The sequence below is a fragment of the Equus quagga genome, chromosome 21 (assembly GCF_021613505.1).
Source record: "Equus quagga isolate Etosha38 chromosome 21, UCLA_HA_Equagga_1.0, whole genome shotgun sequence".
NCBI lineage: Eukaryota > Metazoa > Chordata > Mammalia > Perissodactyla > Equidae > Equus > Equus quagga.
The window spans coordinates 11,348,753-11,368,860 of NC_060287.1; the positions used below are offsets into that span (position 1 = coordinate 11,348,753).

Genomic DNA, 20,108 nt, shown 5'->3' on the forward strand with positions numbered 1-20,108 from the left:
TGTTATTTTATTTTCCCTAAGAATTGGGGAAACAAGGTACAGAAGGGATATCTTTCATGAAATACTTGTCACATCCTTGATTTTGACCATTACTACTGTTTTTAAGTTTTATTTCTGGGTTTGGATGTTGTTTTCTTATCAATAATGGAATTTCAGTTTTTCCCTCAACTTAATATTGTATTTATAACCCCCTAGGTCAGTTCTGACTAGTTTACACCATCAGATAAACGTTTCTCAGCTTCCTAAATCAATTCTTCCAGAGGAACTGCCTCTAGACAAATTCAATCTCTTTGGTTTATAGCTATTTTCAAAATAATTTAGAAGTTCCCCTGTAACTCCTGACATGTTTAGGGATCTCCTCTGGTTCCCCTCATGTCTTTAGGAAAAGTAGGGTAAATATTTCTTAACACAGTCACATTTTGGTAGGTCTAATTGCCGAGTAATGACATTAAACCCTTTCAATTTCCTTCTGAAGGCAGTATATACTGCTGTAATGCAACATTTTTCTGTTCCAAAGCTTGAGGCAGTTACAGAAAAAAAGCGATGAGTGTTCCTTTAAATAGAATAGATGTACTTGTGGGTTTTCACTGTTAATGTTCAGTGACCACTAATTTCATATCCTACCAGGCAAAACTGTATTTTATTCATTACAGAGTGAAGCACATTCTGAGACTCTTAAAGATGACTGCATGAAATTTAAGGGCAAACTGATACTTGTCTGATCTCTGCACGACAGAAATTCACGTGCATATTGTGAACAATGTTATTTTTACTATTCAATTTCTTTAATGAATTATGGGATTTCTCTTGGACTTCAAGCTGCTTAGTATCCGCAAGGAGTATTACCAGAGATTACTCGGTACTCAGAGTGATTGAAAAGAGAGGTCTGCTCTCTGCTTCATATTCATAAAGGACACCTTAATGCCCTAAATGTAATAGAAATCAAAATATGGCTCTTTCTGCATTGTGGCATCCCAATACATCATGGGATGGCACACCCCAAACTGCAAAAGAAGTTTCTTTAAGGATGTATGCAGGATTTGGGCACTACCCTCAGGCATGTTCTGGAGTAGTGACCAGAAATAGGATCCTATCATATCATGCATGGAACCAGAAGATTATTTTACTGGCACAAAAGAAGTAATTTAAAAATCACAATTATCTCTTGTACTTAAAAAAATCACATAATATCTGCAACAGTGAAATCTTTTATTAAGATATAGTTATCTCCTATATATATGTAGATGGATATACACACACATATATTAATTATTACTCTAAAGTCAATATACTGGAAGGATTGGAGAAAAAGGGAAAATGAAAGTGTGAAGGTAAGGAAGAGGATACAAGTGGGCCAAATCATCATCTTCCCAAATAAGGAGTCAAAATAGTGTATAAAATTGTATGAATGTGTGTATATATGTGTGTGCTTGTGCGTGTGCATCTGTGTGTGTGTGTGTATATGTATATCTATCTCCACACAGAGACTTGAATGGGACTTCAATATCTTCTAAAAGAATGTTTCATTTTCCAGTATCTTTAGGATCCTGTTTTCCCCACTTTTCTGTCATTTTATTTCTCTCAATTTTCCACAGCGGTCCTGTAGTACATTCCTTACTTCTGTCACTTCGCCATCTTTATTACCCCCAATTTTCTCCTTCCTCACACTTTCTCCTCTATTTCTGTGATACAGAGCTAATCATTGATCTAATCAATTGAATTACTCCAGCTAAAGAGCCCTTTCGTTCCTAAAGTTGAAGAAATATGAATATTATAACAAAATGGTTTATTTATTTTTTCTAATTTTGTTTGTGTGGGTGTATAGCCAGCTAAGTAGTCTTTTTATCGTGAACTAAAACTGCAAATATCTCAATTTGAAATTTTTTAAAGTAGAAAGCAAGTGAAATGTCTTTGCACTGCAGTCTCTAATTTTTTAAAAACTTAATTTGTGTCTTGCACATAATAGATACTTCATAAATGCAGCACAGTGGAATGAATGATAAGCTTCGGACACATGTAATATCTCAAATAGATTTTGAGAAAGAGTAATTTTTTACATTCTGATGACAGGCAAAATGCTATAAATTTATGAATAAAGTATGTGAATTAATGTTTCAAAGTTTTATTTTTCTTTACATTGAAGATTTCACCTGAAAGATGGAAACAAGACAATTCTAGGACGTCATTGCTCACCACAAGTCATAAGTAACTATCCCAGAGTGCCCTGGTGTTTAGTATTAACAAGTATATTTAAAAGCAAAGTATAGGTAGATATAAATAGCAATCTATAATTCAAAAGAGAGTTTTACCGAAGACAGTCAGCTCTGCTGGATCGCTGTCCCTTTCTCCCACCATGTTGGTACCCACACAAGTGTACATCCCTGCGTCACTTTTCCTAGTATTCGAGATCATCAGTTTCCCACCACGGATCTGTGAAAATTAAAAAAAGAAAAGAAACGGGAAAGTAAAGGTCACTAAGAAATAATAAAAAATTTTTAAGCACATTTTTTTCCTAAAGGAAATAGCCGATTGTCGAAGACACAAAATTCTCCCTCCATTGTTTTTCTGCATGTGTCCTTTCTTCTCTTAAATTCTCCCTCCATCCTCAATATAAGCCTCCATACTTCCTTTCTAGAGAATGCTCTTTAAGACAGTCGTCCTCTCTCTCCTGGCCCTATTTTGAGTCCTGAGACTGCCCCCATTAAATCCCAGTGGTCGGTCTTCACTCTGACATTCTGTTGAATGAATTGTCATTGACATTTGTCATCAGAAAGGAGCAGGAGATATCTTCTTTGGATAACATAATGAAACCCAAGTGACACAGAGGGATTCCACAAGAGTTTATTGAGTACCTCCATGGGTTGCGCAATGTTCTGCACACTTGAGATTCAATAAAAATCTAAGCCTGTGTGGAGCTTACATTTCAATTGTTAATATGAATTATCTTTCTCTTAACTTAATTGTGTTTATGAGATAATTTTTTAAGAGGAGGGCAGGTTGGATAAAAACAAATAAAATTTTTAAATGATGAGTATGGGTTGGTACAAATTATTGACTTCTATTAGATGATCCCTAAATGTTTCTTGAATTAGAAGCATTTATTGACTGAATAAACAAACATAATAATTGTTAAAGAGAAGATTAAAGCAGAATTAAGTTTTCAGTAAGTGTATCATCAACTCACAGATTTTTTTCCATTTTTTTTGTGTTTATCTAATTCAACAATCTTAACTTCACAATGATTGAGTGTTAAGAGATATGAATATGCTTTTTCTTTTGTTAGTTTTTAATTTCATAGGCAAGCAAAACTCATATAGGTATGTTCTCATGAGAGATATTTCAGGCTCTAAAACTTGTCATGCCACAGAAAGAGATTTTCAACTTTTTTTTTACCTGGGAAGAAAAGACCATCAACCTGTTCTCAATTAGAGGCAGTAAAGCATGATGGATGGTAGGTTATAAAAATGCCCATAGAGGCCTTTTCTCCTTCCTTTGAAGTTGAGTTTGGCAATACGAGTTGATTTAACCAATGAAACTAAAGCAACATTTCACCAGAAGAAAGGTGCTTACACATAGGGACTTGTCTTCTCTTGTTACTGTTGGAACCCTGAGACCACCATGGGAACCAGCCTGAGCTAGCCTGCTGAAAAATTAGAGGCCATGAGGGGAAGAACCAAGATGCCCGGCTGAGAGCCAGTCAATTGCCAGACATGTGAGTAAGGTTATCCTAGATCATCCAGCTGCCAGCACACCCTTAAATAAGGCACAGAAGTATGAGATAGTCTAGTAAAGTTACCAAGCTGGCCCAGAGCAAAGAACTGTTAGTGGTTATCATATAAATTCTATATTATATAAAATAGTTATAAGTCACTGTATTTGGGGGCAGTTTGTTACAAAGCAAAAACTAAATGATACAAACATGAAGTAGAAACCCTTGAACATTGATTTTGCTCTATCACCAAGAGCATATTTGCAGAAGTTTGGTACCCAAGCACAGACCATTGGAAACCAAATTCTCCTTGGAAATGTAGATTTTCACAGTTCAAGCTGGAATCATATAAATATATGCTGTGATGTCTTACATGGCCTATCCGGTTCTGTGTTGTGATGTAGTCACAATGTACACATAAGAAAAAATCCTCATTACAAGATATTTTTAAAGATAACAAAAACCCAGACTATATGGACTTTCAATAGAAATGACACATATGTTGAGTTAAATGAGACATTATTACAAATAAAATTTACTCACTCTCAATTACTGTGCCTAATATACAAATTATACTAAGAATAATGTCAGAAGGTTGAAGCATTATCTACTATTTCAGTGGACTGGTTCCCACTTACAAACTTCACATACGATAAATAAATGAAAAGCAATAGGATATATTGGAGTTTATGAAGAAGCTATTTGGCTTAAAACTAATTAGGTCTGACCCTGTTTCTCCAAAAGGGCCTGGCGTGGCCTGTTGAGCATGCATTGTACATCTGCTTTAAATATTTACTATGCCCAAAGACAACAATGATGCCCTTAAAGTGAGGGATGAAACTTCCTTCATATCGGGATTTCCTTTAGGATAAGCATCTCTCCCTAAACCAAGGATTAATTACTGACCTGCTGTGCTCACTTCGTGACCACTCACCTTGTGACCACTCACCTTGTGACCACCGACCTGCTGTGTTCACTGATCTGCTGTCCCAGGAAAGCAATCTTGTGACTATTGTAAAAGGGACATTCCTATCATATGTGATGTATGCTCTTTGTTCAAAAATGGTACATAACCACTCTGTTCACCCCACTTCTTTGGTGCCCTTCCTTGCTTGGGGAAGGAAGGCCCCAGACTAGTCCCCAGATCTGGCTTATAATAAATTCACCCCCATTTTGATTTACAGATTGACTATAGATTATTTGCATCAATATATGCAAATACTGAGTGGTTCCTCCGAAAAAATAAAATAATTGCATGCCATTCCCCTTCTCTACCTCTTTGCCATTTTCTGGATATTTCATTTGAATATTAATCAACTGATGGACCAGATCATCAATTTCCCCTGAAAACAGACTATTTTTCTCCAAGAGCTGAACTGCAGAACCAGCCGGTCATTTTTCCTTTGATTTTACTTTATATCTCTTAAACTTTTAAATGAATTCATGTATAAAATGCTTGAAGTACTCATCACCTCAAATTATCTCTTCTTAGGATTTTGAAAATAGCGCAAAAAGAAGTGTTGTCGTTAACATGGTTTGTGGCCACCATTTACACTTTAACGCTCACATACTGCATGATCAATAGAAGCATTTGGAGATCTTAAAAAGAGCTAAGACATCAACACCGTACTGCAAAGATATATTTACATATCCAGATTAGTGTAATTATTAATATATCGTGGACGCTTGATTTATATAATTTTTGTCTCTTTGAAGCCTCATTCCAAAGTTTTTGTGATGGGTTATCCTTTTTCCGTCCTTACAGTACAATGTAAATGGTAATTAGCATTCAAATACAGTTCTACAATTTCATTAACAATAAGTAAAATAATAAAATACATGCTTTTTAAGATGATATTTAATCTGTCTAGGCATTCATTTTAATTTAACTCACACTTATTCTTTCTTCTTTGTCATCAATTCGAACTTTGTCTTTTTTCCAGTAGATGGTGGGTTCTGGGTGTCCCCGGGGAGGCTGGCATTCCAGGATTGCAGGCTCTCCAGCTGCCACAACAACATCTGTGGGGTTTTGCCGGAAGTCATCTCGTAACACTGAAAAAAAACAATTGTCATAAAAGAAAACTTAATGATGGTTAACATTAGCTTTCTCTTGCAAAAGGTAACTTCAAATCTTACTTTGTTCTAATAAAATTTCCCGGATATTTATTGAGAGCATAGCCATGCCCACCTTAAAATATTCTAGAACCAACCTAAATGCTCCTCAACAGAGAAATGCCTGACTATATAATCACACACCTTTGCTATAGAATCTGATTTAAAAACTGAGATAAGTGTAAGGAAAATAAGATGAGAAATATTCATGACATAGTTTTAAGATTTAATAAAAACTCAAGGTACAAAACTTTTTTATGTAGTACGATCCTATTTTCTATAAAGCAAAACGGGCCAGCCACTTTGGCAGCCTGGGTTCTTGGGTTAGGATCCTGGGCTCGGACCTACACCACTGGTCAGTTATGCTGTGGTGGCAACCCACATATAAAGTGGGGGAAGATTGACACAGATGTTAGCTCAGGGTTAATCTTCCTCAAGAAAAGAAAAAAGCATATATATATATGCTTTTATATATATATTTATATATATATATATAAATACATTAAAATAAATTGTCAAGTTATGCTTAAAACCCTGAAACAAGTCATGTGCCTATGGTCTATGAACATGTATGTGTGTTAGTCTGGGAGGGGGAGTGGGGTGAGAACTCTTTGAGAGAACTCTTTCTTATGACATGAATATGGACAAGATCCACACTGTTTTCATTACATTTCAGAAGATCGACTCATTGTTCACTCTTGCAACGCACTAGCACCCACATAGACAGGGCTACATTTTCATTCTCTCTGCATCTCCACCTGTCAAGCGACATCTGGGCAGCGTGACATTGGGAGCAGAGATATCCCTTATAGCAGTTTTGCCAGTCTGAATTTCCCCTCCTTTCATTAGGAGAACAGCAGGTTGGATCTCCATTGTAACCTCCGAAAATCTGGCATGCCTGGCTCTCCAAATGTTACCTATCTATCTGTGTGTGCTTTTCTTCCACTGGCAAGATGAGAAGCCTGGAGAACTGACTCAACCCTATCAGATTGCAGAATGCTGGATTTGTTTAGCAAATAAGGACTATGTCTATTTTAGGGTAAACATTCAAAAAAGTAGTTTAGATCAACTAATATACCATATACCTCAACTGCCTCTAGTTTTCCTAACTGCCTTGACTTTCTCTATTCTTTGGTATTCCAACACTGATAAGTTTCTTTCCTAAGTGTGCCTAGAGATAAAAACAACAAATACACACATGCACAAATATATAAGTGTATCTGTACATGCATCTGTTTGTGTGTATGTACATATATACACATGTACAAATACACCCACATACATATTACTTATATGAATATATATCAATTGGTCAAGCTGTTTGAAATCAAAATTACATAGCTTGTGCTAGCCCGTCATGTAAATCACCTGCTGCAAATGTGGATTATGTCACATCAACTGCCTTTGGTGTCCTGTAATGAGATCCACTTCAGCACTCTGCTTTTTTGTTGGGCCAAGTCTCCAGGTTAACTGTCATTCTCCAAATAAATAAAAATCTCTGTCCTGAAAATAGCTCCAGAGAGACAACTGAGTGACTTTTAGGGCTTTTCTTTTCCTGTCTCTTACAACACATCCTTTAACAAGGTTTTCCATCTTAATGAAGTCATGGCCCTTTACGAGATTAGAGAATCCTGTCTCCTATTGAAGGAGCAGTAAGAAAGAATTCAGCACAAATTGCTCACTCTCAGTTGATAAGATGATTAATTTATTGCCTTCACTGCTAAGGAAATGTGTTCCATTTTATCGTGGTAAACTGCACATTTTTTGGTTCTCTTGTCTAACTGGCAAGAAAGGTGTGATTTTTTTATGCATAAGGATTTGCTTCTGAATGGGCTGAGAGAAGTGTGCATTTAAATGCGATATTTAGGCAAGGGGCTGAGAAAGGGTTAACATCCTCATTCCTTCTTGCAGGTAAATCCTCCTGGGAGAGCAAGCTGGTGACTCATTTATATTCTAAATACAGAACAGCTGCCTGTTTATGCAATGTTAAGACGTGCAAAAATATGGTAACAGGGTGGTGAGCACCCCTACAATATCCGGGACTGGCAACAAATGCAGGCCCTCAATCTGTTCCAAAATGACACATCTGGCCAGTTGAGGACCTTCTCCAGAACTGGTCTCCTAACAAATGACATGCCAAACAGCCTCTGATCACATGGTACTTAAGACCATTGCAAATCATTCAGAAACACAGCGTTACATCAATTTGCAACAAGCCAAATTAGGGGAAAAAAAGGTCCTTTGACATCAGGGACAAAGAAGAGAAAAATATCATAACAAACTAAGGACTGCTACTCTTAAACAATGTAACATGTGTTTATGGCATTCACAAAAAAAGAAAATGACTCCAATTTGCAAATGAAGCCAAGAAATCTAACATCAACTATAATTTTAGGCTTTCAAACCATTCACCCAGAGAGTCGGGTGAGATAATAGTATAATTGGTACTGTACCCTCTTCAACTTGTAAAATGCTCTCTGGAGTTTATATAGTGTTCAGTTAATTCATTTTTTGCTTTGTGATATCATTTCTTTTACTCTAAGTCTTTGGGGTGATAAAATGTGTTTTTTCTCTCTCCCTTTCTCTCAAATAAAACATTCAAGAGAAAAATATCCTTTTCAGCAGGTTCTAGAACAGTAGAGAACTTACTTTTAGGAAAAACTAAAGTTAATTTTACTCTTCTCAAATTGTAAAGGAGGATATATATGTTCTAATATTTGCTTTTATGTTTCTGAGGTTTATATATCCATTCATAAACATAAGCAAAGTAAAAGGAAATAATAAGTATTGTTTCCAATTTTTGTGCTAATTAATCACTTCTGTCTTGGATTTTGCCCTGTGCTTTACTGCAAGTGATAAAGAATCGAAGGTGTTCTCTATAAAAAGGATTCACGTATGTTAGATGAAGGGAACTAAAATGATCTTGTAAATATGGCAAGTCCAAATTGAGTCTATATTTTTTTTCCTTAAGCTTCTATTCTAGAAAGAACTGGGAGCTACATTTTCAGTGTGGCTTGACGAGTAAGTCAAAACAAGGGCATGCAACGATACGTGTATTACCTAAAGCTCCAAACAGGTCTTTAGATAGGTGAAGAGAAATAAAACTAATGAACTGAAAAGAATCTGGTTAAAATGGCAAAAGCTGGGAGGGTGGAGGTAAGTTAAACCTCAATGAAAGAAGATATAATAGCTACACTTTTGATACAGTACTTGCTTGCAGATCTAAGTTTAGAATATGCGCAAAGGTTCAAATCTCCACTGGGGTAAAAAAAGAAATTTAACTGGCTAGAACCCAAATATTCAATTCTGCATATGAGCTTAAAAGCGCAAATGGAAGTTCACCCAGCTAGTCATAACCTGGATTAGATTTGCATTCTGTTTACATTGACATGCACCGTGATTTAGGAAGTTATGCTGGAAGACCAGAAAATTCTGAATTATTAGTGTATTTGACAGAATATAGCTTATAATTATAGCATAAAGTTTTGTAACCGATTATTTCAATTCTGCAGGAATATATTATTGAACACTACAATGTGCTTTGCACTGTCCTATAAAACAGTTAAGGGATATAAAGGAAGAATGCCATGATGGTGCCTGTGGCAGGCTCTTTCTCTAAGGCCCCTCAATGATCCCTCCGTCCTGGTATGTATTCCCTTGTGTAATCCCCTCTCTTTGACTGTGGGCTGGACCTCGTGACTTGCCTTTAACGAAGAGAATATTACAAAGCGATGGAATGTAACTTACAAGATGAGGTTATAAAAGATTGTAACTTTCATCTTTTTGGCTCTCTCTGTCTTTCTGTCTCCCTCCCTCCCTCTCTTCATCTGTTTCCTCTGATCATGCAAGATGACATGTGCTCAATAGAGAGGCCCATTTGACAATGATGTGAAGGCAGATTCCAGCCAACAGCAAGCAACAAAGTGAGGCCCTAAGTCCAACAGCCCTTGAGGGCCCAAGTCCTGCCAACAGCTATGTAAGTTTGGGGTCAGAAACTTCCCAGTTGAGTCTTCACATGAGCCCACAGCTCTGGCCAACAGCTTCATTGCAGCTTTGTGAGAGATCTGACAGCAGAGGACTAAGCTAACTCATATCTGGGTTCCTGACCCACACACAGAGAATAAATGTGTGCTGTTTTAAGCCACTAAATTTTGTGGTAATTTGTTACACAGTAATAAGTAACCAATATACTGCCCTAAAAGAGCTTTATATCTATCTGTGCCTTTAGAGCTTCCACTTTGGCTCCTTTTCTTCACATTCCCACATTCCTTCACTCACCAAGTCCTCTCCCTTCTGTCTTAAATCAATAGTTCTCAATTTTTTTTACCTCAGTCAATAAAGGCAAGGGAAATCATTACTCAGACATTTCCATCTTAGTTTATTAAAAGAAATTAGCAATGAGATGAGACTGCATAATTAATAGACTTCTGAAAGATACACTTCTGAATTACAATGTACACATGCTTCCAATTAGTTATTAGAAAGGTAGAGCCTAAAAATATTATTGATGAAAATATTCACATATATCACTGGATAAGAAAACCATCCATGATGAACTAAATTGATCATGAGAGAGGTAATCTAAAATGAAATTGTAATTAAAATCATGAATAGCAGCAGTTGGAACCTAGGGCAACTCAAAGCAACACTGAACACAAAGTGTCCTTGCCAGCAGGACTTCTCTCTGCAGGTGCCCATGAGCTGTCAGAGCTGTGTGGCATCAGACTTCTTGGCAGAAAACTGACCAGCAGTCCCAAGTGATGCTTATCTGGTGCACATCTAGTTTATGAACACAAAACGTGAGTAAGTCTTAATACTTAAAAGGATACTCAAGAAGCCTTCAGTCATGCACATCAATAATAGATGAAATTAAGGCTGATTTTCAATATGAATTTTTTTAAAAAAACCTTGCTTTTCTGAACCAGTTAGCAGGCACACAAATGATACTTTCGATCTGCTATTTTGAAAGTAATTGCCCTACAGTAATAGCTAATATTTAATGAATACACACTGAATGTGCAAAACCTGGCATCATAGATACGTAATAGGTCGTCTGAAATGACTCACTGTGGTAGATAAACACGGTCTGAACTCTGTGTCTGACACTAAACTCTACACACAGTCATTATGCTATACTGATTTGTAATATCACTTGCTTCTATTTAACTTGTCCCCACCGCTCTGGCCCAGAATGTCTTTATCTCTTCCTTAAATTATTACAAGAGTATCTGATTTGAACTTTTCTCTGATTTCTGCTTTAAACTTTCCATTGTAGCTATTATGAGTTTGCTAAAATGCAAATATGATCATGTCTATTCCTTTTTCACAACTTTATTAAATGGGTCAAGATCAAATGCTCTTCTTAATATCATTTCAAATGTTGTTTAGAATCAGGTCCCTACTTATATTTCCAGGCTTATCACAGACATTTCTGCAACTCTCCTGCCCTAGACACACAGAGGGACATCTAATTCTCAATGTACATTAGCATATGATGGTCTTTCCGCTTGAAAATCTCCCCCAGATACCACTTAGCTTCTGTACTTTTTCCTAATCCTTCCTTTAAACACTACTGTTCCCTCAATGTCAGCTTTGGACTCACTCATCTGAAAAGATTTTCCTTTTGTACTTACACTGGACTAGGTAACCCTCCAAGGGGTTCCCATTTTGAAGGGCATCAGAAGAGTTCATCAAGTGTTCTTGATGGGCTCATTGAATTGACAAAATCCTCTTCAAGAGGTATGTTAATGTCTTTTTCTTATTATATAAAACAGACCACAATGTTTTAATTTGATTTTAAAATGTCATTTATGAAGAACAATTTAATATGGTTGGATTTAAGAGACAGTGTGCTTGACTTGCTTACCTACAAGCTCCTATATCTCCAAAGAAAAAGCCAGGCAGTTCAAGAAGGTGAGACACAATCACTCAAAGAAACAACAGATTTACGTGCAACTAGTAAAACTGCACAAATTATCATATACCATGGTAAATATTACAATGCACTAGAAAAAAATAACAAAACACAATAGCCATTCCTACATCCGGTACACATTATTTCCCTAACCCTACCAACACGAGCACCAGCACCACCACCACTGATCACCATCGGATGATCAGCTGTCATCCCAACCAGCCTGAAGCTCAGGTCTTCTACCTGCACGGAAAGCATACTCTTGTCCTGCTGCACCAAACGGCTGTTGTTGGCAGCCATGCTGTGACCCCAGGGGGAGCTCCAGCCTCAGGAGGAATCAGAGGCTATGCACATTAGGAAAAATCCAGGTGCTTGATAACAGAGCTGGAGAAATCAATCCTGAAGACTGTGTTAACTCTGGACTTTCTAGTTATGTGATCTAAATAAGTTTTCTTTCATATTTAGGCTAGTTTGAGTTTCCCCTTCCAACTGAAAGCTCCCCACTGAGAAGCTACAATAATTCTGTATTTTTCTGAAGTTTCAATAACTGAAGGACCAAATAAATTTAAAGAGGAATCATCATTCACAATAAACTACTTTATTATATTTGTACAATCGAACAAAATATAGTCAGAATGGACAGGCCAGCCACCAGCTAAATAGACAATAAAATCCAATAGTTAGGGGACAAGTCATAAGTGATTTCTTCTGCACAGAAGGGGAATGGGAAAAAAATAACCCAGTGGGGAGACATCCTGCTACCGCTGCGCAAGCTGACACTCTGGCACTGAGGCACCTCTGCAACATGCTGACAATTCCAAAATGAGACGCTCACACCGCCCATTCCACGAAGACTCCCTGTGCAAGCAAATTCACTCAGCAAATGAGCCAGACAAACCAGCGGTATGAATTGGAGCATGTTGAATAAACAAGGATGCCCTGTGACTTGTTCATTTTCAAGTCATAGCATTTTGTGAAGTCTGATATTCTGCAGGGAATAAAACACACAAACATACAATTCACGCCAGAGGAATGGCCAGCTCCAAATTTCCTAGCCAAGGCTTTATTCTTGAATCTTTTTTAGCTCTGCTCTGTCCTCACCCGCAATATAATTTGAAGTCTTGCTAAGAGTGCCAAGTCTCCCTTAATGTTTTCCATTAATGTTTAAAATTTGCTGAAGGATTCTTAGAAATTGCATGGAAACATCGTGCTCTCTGTAATTTGTATCCGTAACCTCTGTAATGCATATGTTCTCCTTGGGGACCAAGTGTTGAGATCATTCATAAACTCTTGGATCACATGTGGCACTGCAAACTGGTGACATGTGACCACGGCAGACTCGAGGCCTGTCTCTGGCAATCATTTCCTTTGGTTTGTGTTAAGGAGCCAGCAGTTGGCATACCTTCAACACTTGGAAGTCCTATTTTTGGCAAAGCCTAGCATCTGATATTTGACAGGGATCTGCGTACCCTATCCATTAGCTTAGGAGGAAGTTGTGGATTGAGGTTAATTAATGTTTAATCAGTTTTTCTTTTTTCTTCCTTAAAGAGCCACTGTCCACAAAATTGTTTACGTGGGACTGATTTCTCCAGAATCACAGAGAGCTCAAAGGAGTGAGGGCAACTTAGAGACTGTGCCCAAATATACAATGTGAGGAGCAGGATGGTGTCTAGAAGTGCAGGTACTAGCCTAAATGTTTTCAAGGCAATGCCTTCCTCTACTGCAGAACAAATACCTCCCCCCACATCCCCAAAATGCTCTGCTCTGCTACCCAAATAACCTCCTTTCAGCATCTGCCTGTTTAGTGCTTCTTACAGGTCTTGGTCACAGAGATACCTATAAATCTGGATTTTGGAAGAATCTTATACTGAATTTACAATTCAGGACTACGCAGGTTAGCATTAAAAAAAAAGCATTAAATAACGTTTCTCAAGATGGTAACAAGGGGAAACAGCAGATTATCTCAAGCTTATTCCGGCCTCCTACTTTCTCTAGATCTGGGTTTGTGTATAAAATAAATGAATCAACCAACAAATAAATAAATAATCACAACATCTTTATAGGATTTACATTTACAGGATGATTACAAATAACCATCTGTCTGCTTCTAGCCTTTCAATCTGGTTTCTGACCCGTGAGCCATGAGTCTCGAGCCAAAGCAGTCCGGCTGCTGGATATCGGGAAGGCTTGTTGCACGTGCTTTGTAGAGTGCCTTTTTTGCCTGCTACTTCCCTTTTTTCTCTCCCCTTCCCCACATTCTCTCCCTCCTCATTTAGCCCTCACTATTAGACCAAAGAATACAAAATTTTGAGAGGATCAAATATCATCTATATACACTTGTAAAAGAAAAGTGAAATTCAATATATTTATATATTGATTTAAGTGCACATTTACATTTAAAATATACCTAAAATACTGATTAGGTATATCTTTAAATTCAAATTTCAGGATTCATTACTGCCTTTTGCTACATCTGTCAATTTAAATAAAGGAATAAAGAGTGCTATCAAGTAAATATTAATGAGCTGCTTTATTCTGGATCCCAAAAGATTACTACTCTCCTCCTGCCTTGTTAGTCCTTATCCAAAAGCATTAGCTTTTACAGCACTCTGTGAACACTGTACAGTTCACAGAGGGACACAGTCAGCGGCATCTTGCTGTCACTCCACCCTCTCCTAGTATCAACGGGTTATCGCCCCGATATTTCCCTCCCATGGTGTATTCTGATGTGCATGATCAACATGAATTACAATGCCAAGTAACTGCCAGATGTCATGAGTTATAAACTCAATAGTCTAAGGATTATTACACATTAGGGCACCCTACAGTGCAAGGGTGTCCTGGAATTTATGTGTTATTTATTACCTATTGGCAGGGTCTCAAAGTAATCTCACCCCTGCTGATGAAATGAGGGTTGGAAGGAGAAAAAGGTCAAGGTCAACTTTCCTTGTCAAGAATGCCAGTTTCTTGGAAACTACTGTTGCTTTATCATTTTTCCCCTCTACCTGAAACTCAACAAATCTCTGAATAAGGGGGATATATATTATAATGCATCTGTTGGCTTTCAACTTAATTCTGCTGATTTCACAATTTCCATCATTTCACCTATTTTAACAACACATTTTGTAACCATAATCACTAGGGTTCTGATTTAGAGGGTAACCATGAATTCCACCATAATCCTTGAACTTAAACATGACCACTTTCAGAGTATACTATTAATTTTCGTCTTTTGCCCAGGAACATAGACAAAAGTGTAACTGTATGAGACCATATTTGAATTTTTAATGCAACAATTAGAACGTTTTTTAAAAATCATGCCCCTCGTGGCTGTGGACGCTTCAGCCTTTCCCATATAATATTAAGATTTGCATATGCCCACACCACAAAATATGGGCATTACTCTGAGCTGTCACAAATTTTGCTGAAACGGATGTAATTTGACATTCTATATTCTTTGGGAAATGTTCTACTTGATTGCTACATGACAAGAAGCTTGAAATGTTTCCTAATCCAGAATATAGCATATTTATTTTTAAATTGGCTGATTAAAAAAAGCTCTATCATCTCTCTACTCTATCCCAAAGACCCAGTAACCTTCTTTTCTTTTGCCACCAAATGAATTCTGAATGCTGCAGTTAACATTCAGCAATCTCATTACCCATCTACCATAAATCTTCAAAAGCATCACCATGTTTTGACAGCTGAGCAGGAGAAGAGGAAGCAAGGAGCATATCCAAGCACTTTTTATGAATGCAAATGTGCTAAAGACCATATTTAAATTATTTCAGAAAACTCATATTACACCACTGACAACAGATGGAAAACAATGCGCTTGACAATTTTTGTTTACCTATGAGAAACACCATTTCTTTTATTTCTGATGCTAAGTACACCACCCTCCCACCACCTCACCCATCCAACATTGCCATGTAGTCTATGAAAACAAACTGATACCAAAGAACAAATAATGCACATCTTTTTTTAGGTGTAAGTAATACTGAGTTCTCATAATGAAAATTTATCATATGTATGTTTTCCCCCAAAATGTTTAAATATTTAAAAATTATGTATGCATACTTTAATCAAACCTTCATATCTTATATGAAACTAGAAGTCATTTTAAGCAGGAAGGTTTGAAAAATCCCATCTTTCCTCTTATATACCCTAGAGTCAACCTTGGCCATCCACAGAGTAGATGCTTAGCAGCAAGAGAAGAAATCAAATAGCCTTCTGAGTCTCTGGCTATATTTTTATTCTCTATGCTCTGCTGTTATTCCTAGGACAAGAAAGTACACTTTCACTCCAAAAATAGATAAAAAATAAACAGACAGAGCCACTTCCTTCCTACTTGAGAGGTGCCAACTTCCTCCATAGAGATAACTGCCTGGCTGCATCTCAGTGTTCTAGCTTCTCTATGAGAGGGTACCAAAGCTAGGTAATAAGATTCATCAGAAAAGTCTAGCAAACCTTCTTTTATCAGAAAGTCTACCAAACCTTCATTATTTTTTCCTAATCAAGGATATTTGTGATGCCAAATTATTAAAATTCACAAATTATTATAATCCCTCATTTTGGTCATTTCCATGTACCAAATATCAAACACTTCATCTCACTCTTCTCCAAAACTGCGTACAAATGATAAAACTAGTAACTTTTTTCTCAGTACTCTCAGTGAATAGTCAAATTATAAGTGTTCAGGATATAGGGCAAATGTCTAAAATGTTGGCAATAAAAAGAAAATCTGAAGTTGGCAAATGGGATATTTTCAAAATAAATTAGTAGATCTCAAGTAATTAGATGTTACATATATTTATCCAATGATGTCTGAAGCACATGCCTAATACTGCCCTTGACATGTTTTTTTTTCCCCACATTTACTTAAAAGGAAGACCTTCACTTCACTACGTCTCTATAGAGATGGCCTCAATCCATCACAGGGAGGTTGTCAGCAGATAAAAGTGCCGGATGTGGAGTTTGGACTAAAAGATTTCTCGTTTCCCTTCTAACATTTCAAGTAGCTCAGGAAAAACTTATTCATTCCTTCTGAAATCTAAAATCTTCAACCTTACCTATAAATTGAATAACCTTATATTTTATCCTCCATACTAAACACTTTGGAAAGCAAAAGGAAGCACTCTTCATAACTATGCCGGGGCAGTTCCAGGAACTCCAAGCAGAATATTTACCTACCCTCCTCTTTAACTCTATGTGACCCATCCTCTAAAAATCTCTACTACCCCATCTTTGTCCCCTCAGTCATAATAGTCGACCCACACTGGCCTTCCTCAGGTCCTGGAACATGGGATCTTTTCCACCGAGGGCCTTCACACGGTTTCCTATTTCTGAAATGCACTCTACTCCCTCTCCACCATTTGCCCATTTCCTTTCGTGGGACCTGGAGCTTCTATTTGATAAATGTTTATTTGGTAGGGAGGCAACATGACATTGTGGCTAAAATAATAGGCTTAGTCAGAGGCCTGGGTTTGAGTCTCGGCTCTGCTACTTTATTGACTGGATGGTCTAACACAAGCCTCTGAGCCTTTTGAGCTTCAGCTTCTTCATCTGTTAAAATGAGGATAGTAAAGCTATGTCTTTGGATTGTTACGAAGAATAAACAAAGTGATCTTTGTGAAGCACAACGTGAAGCAAAGGAAGCACTTCGTAAATGAGAAGCATTACTGTTGTTAGCAATTAGGAACACTAGTAAACAAGAAGAACGCTGCAATTCTATTTTTGTATCTGATTTTAGATGAGTTTATCGGCTGTCAATTTTTAATTCCTCTGATTGTTCAATAGCTAACAATTTTCAAGAACCCTCTTCTGTGTATAAAAGATTTCGTACTTTAAGGTCTTGAGGATCAGACAGTCAAATACTATGTAATTGCTACTAGACGGTGATAATCACTATAAGTGGGTACTATCAGAGTTGGGATTTATATGTAATAGTATAATCTTAAAGTAAAATATATTTAGATATTAGTATTTATGAAATAAAGTATTAACAAGACAATAAAAGGTCATTGGTTCCTCCCAATTGAAAAGTTTGTTTTCCCAGTGAGTTTCACCCAGTTCATTTTTAAAAGGTGATCTTAATATGACATTTAATTTTGCTTTGTTGAGTTGAGACCAAATAAATTAGATATTTTTCACTTTTCAATCTGTTCTGGTTGTAACTACTTCATTAGAGTAACAGAAGAGCTTTTTTAATCATTCATTTATTTTTTTATTGATGAAGTATGTACAAATATTCTACTGTTCAAGATGTTATGTAACACATTTCAGAATACAAGATATTCCAAGAAGAGATCTTTCCCTCAGGGTGCTAAAGAGATTTAAGAAAGTTACCATATATAACTCAAAAACCACACAATCTCAAAGAAAAAAGCATGCAGTGTCAGAAAACTGCATTGAGAGGTACATCGAAGATGGGGTATATATACACAATGGAATACTACTCAGCCATAAGAAATTATGAAATCCGGCCTTTTGTGACAACACGGATTGACCTTGAGGGTATTATGCTGAGTGAAATAAGTCAGAGGGAGAAAGTCAAATACCATATGATCTCACTCATAAGTAGAAGATAAAAACAACGACAAACAAACACATAGCATTGGAGATTGGATTGGTGGTTCCCACAGGGGAAGGGGGAGGGGGAAGGCAAAAGGGGTGATTAGGCTCACATGTGTGGTGATCGACTACAATTAGTTTTTGGGTGGTGAACATGATGTAATCTACACAGAATTTGAACTATATTACGATGTACATCTGAAAGCTATATAATGTTATAATCCAAGGTTACTGCAACCAAAAAAAAAAAGAAAAGGCATGAATGTACAAAAGAGGACAGCATTGTTTTCAACAAGGAAGGCTTTCTGGAGGAGCCAGCTTCAGAGCTGGGTTTGCAATATGCATTGTATGCTTTAATTGATTACAAAAAGAAGAGAAACATGCTGGAATGTGCTTGCATGTACATAAAACAATCTCTGGAAGGACACACAGAAACTACTAATAGCTAACGCCTTCGCAGAGGAAAACAAACCAAGAAGTAAGGGATGAGAGAGAAAGACTTCACTATATCCATTTTATACTTTTTGATTTTCAAATCCTGTAAAAGTATTAATTACTTATTAATATGTATATGTAACCATGTATGAACAAAAAGAATATCAACTAAGGGTGTTCTCAAATGACACTCTCTATCCCAACAGCAGTCAGCATAAGGAGTTGTGAAGAGGGCACAGCAGCCTGGTTTCTCACAAGAATCACTCAGTGACACAAACTGCAAGTTCATAGAAGAATGGTGCTTTGAAAGATAAATGTCAACAAAATAGCTGTGGGATGGTGATAAGTCTGACCTTAGAGATCAAAATATGTAATTCGATTAATTGGTTATTTTTTAAGATAGAATAAAAATTTAGAAAACGTCAATGCTGAGAAGGTCTCTTCTTTTCACTTAAGATTAATTGAAGGCCGACTATGAGCTAGGTACAAGAGCTATAAAGGTGACTAAGAGGACACCGGTGCTGGGCCTAGGCCTCTTAAGTGCTCAACAGAGGCCTGGACAAAGGGCGAGGAGTTTATAGCAGAAGGAGCAAGTAACGGTCACTGTGCTCTAGTGAGAGAGGCTTAAAGCCATCAAATATATTTTCAGTCAACACATCATCTATAAAAGCCAAAATATCACTTATTTAGGAAAAGTCATTCATCTCTCCCAAATTATAAGTTGTGAGTCTATAAACCCACTAGAAATATGTAAATCAAGAAAACTATAAATGATTCCTCATTTAAACATGAAAACTTATCTCCATTTGAAGGTTCTTCTTCATGGAATTTTCCCTAAGAGGAAATGTAAAAAATCTTGGTTAACTTTATAAAAATGTTGGTTTATTTTTTTTTCCTGTGTCTATGCCTTTTATATTTCACATGATTTGAATATATAAAAACTTCAGTAGTTTTTTATTTTAAAAGTGAAGGAAATATGGGACCGCCTGGTGGCACAGTGGTTAAGTACACGCACTCTGCTTCGGCGGCCCAGGATTCGCCAGTTCAAATCTTGGCTGCAGACCTCCACACCACTCAACGAGCCACGCTGTGGCAACATCTCACATACAAAATAAAGGAAAATTGGTATAGATGTTAGTTCAGTGACAATCTTCCTGAAGCAAAAAGAGTAAGATTGGCAACAGATGTTAGCTTAGGGCGAATCTTCCTCACTAAAAAAAAAAAAAGTGAAGAAAAGGGATACATACATGTACAAGTTAAGTATAATGATGTTATTTAATCCATTAATATAGTTTTCTCATAGGATGATAGCTGGTGGTATATCATAAAATGAATTATATTCCATCTTAAACAGTACAATTAACT

At 36.9% G+C, this 20,108-nt stretch overlaps 1 protein-coding gene across 5 annotated transcripts in view; it reads right to left on the reverse strand.

The window, feature by feature from the left end:
- ROBO2 (roundabout guidance receptor 2) overlaps positions 1-20,108 on the reverse strand; it is a 567,226-nt gene that overhangs the window by 162,132 nt on the left and 384,986 nt on the right. For all 5 annotated transcript variants that reach the window (XM_046648104.1, XM_046648103.1, XM_046648102.1 and 2 more), the window contains exons 3-4: positions 5,604-5,761; positions 2,310-2,430 (exon numbers count right to left, since the gene is read on the reverse strand). In XM_046648104.1, coding sequence (XP_046504060.1) covers positions 2,310-2,430; positions 5,604-5,761 — 279 coding nt within the window. The remainder of the gene's footprint in view (positions 1-2,309; positions 2,431-5,603; positions 5,762-20,108) is intronic.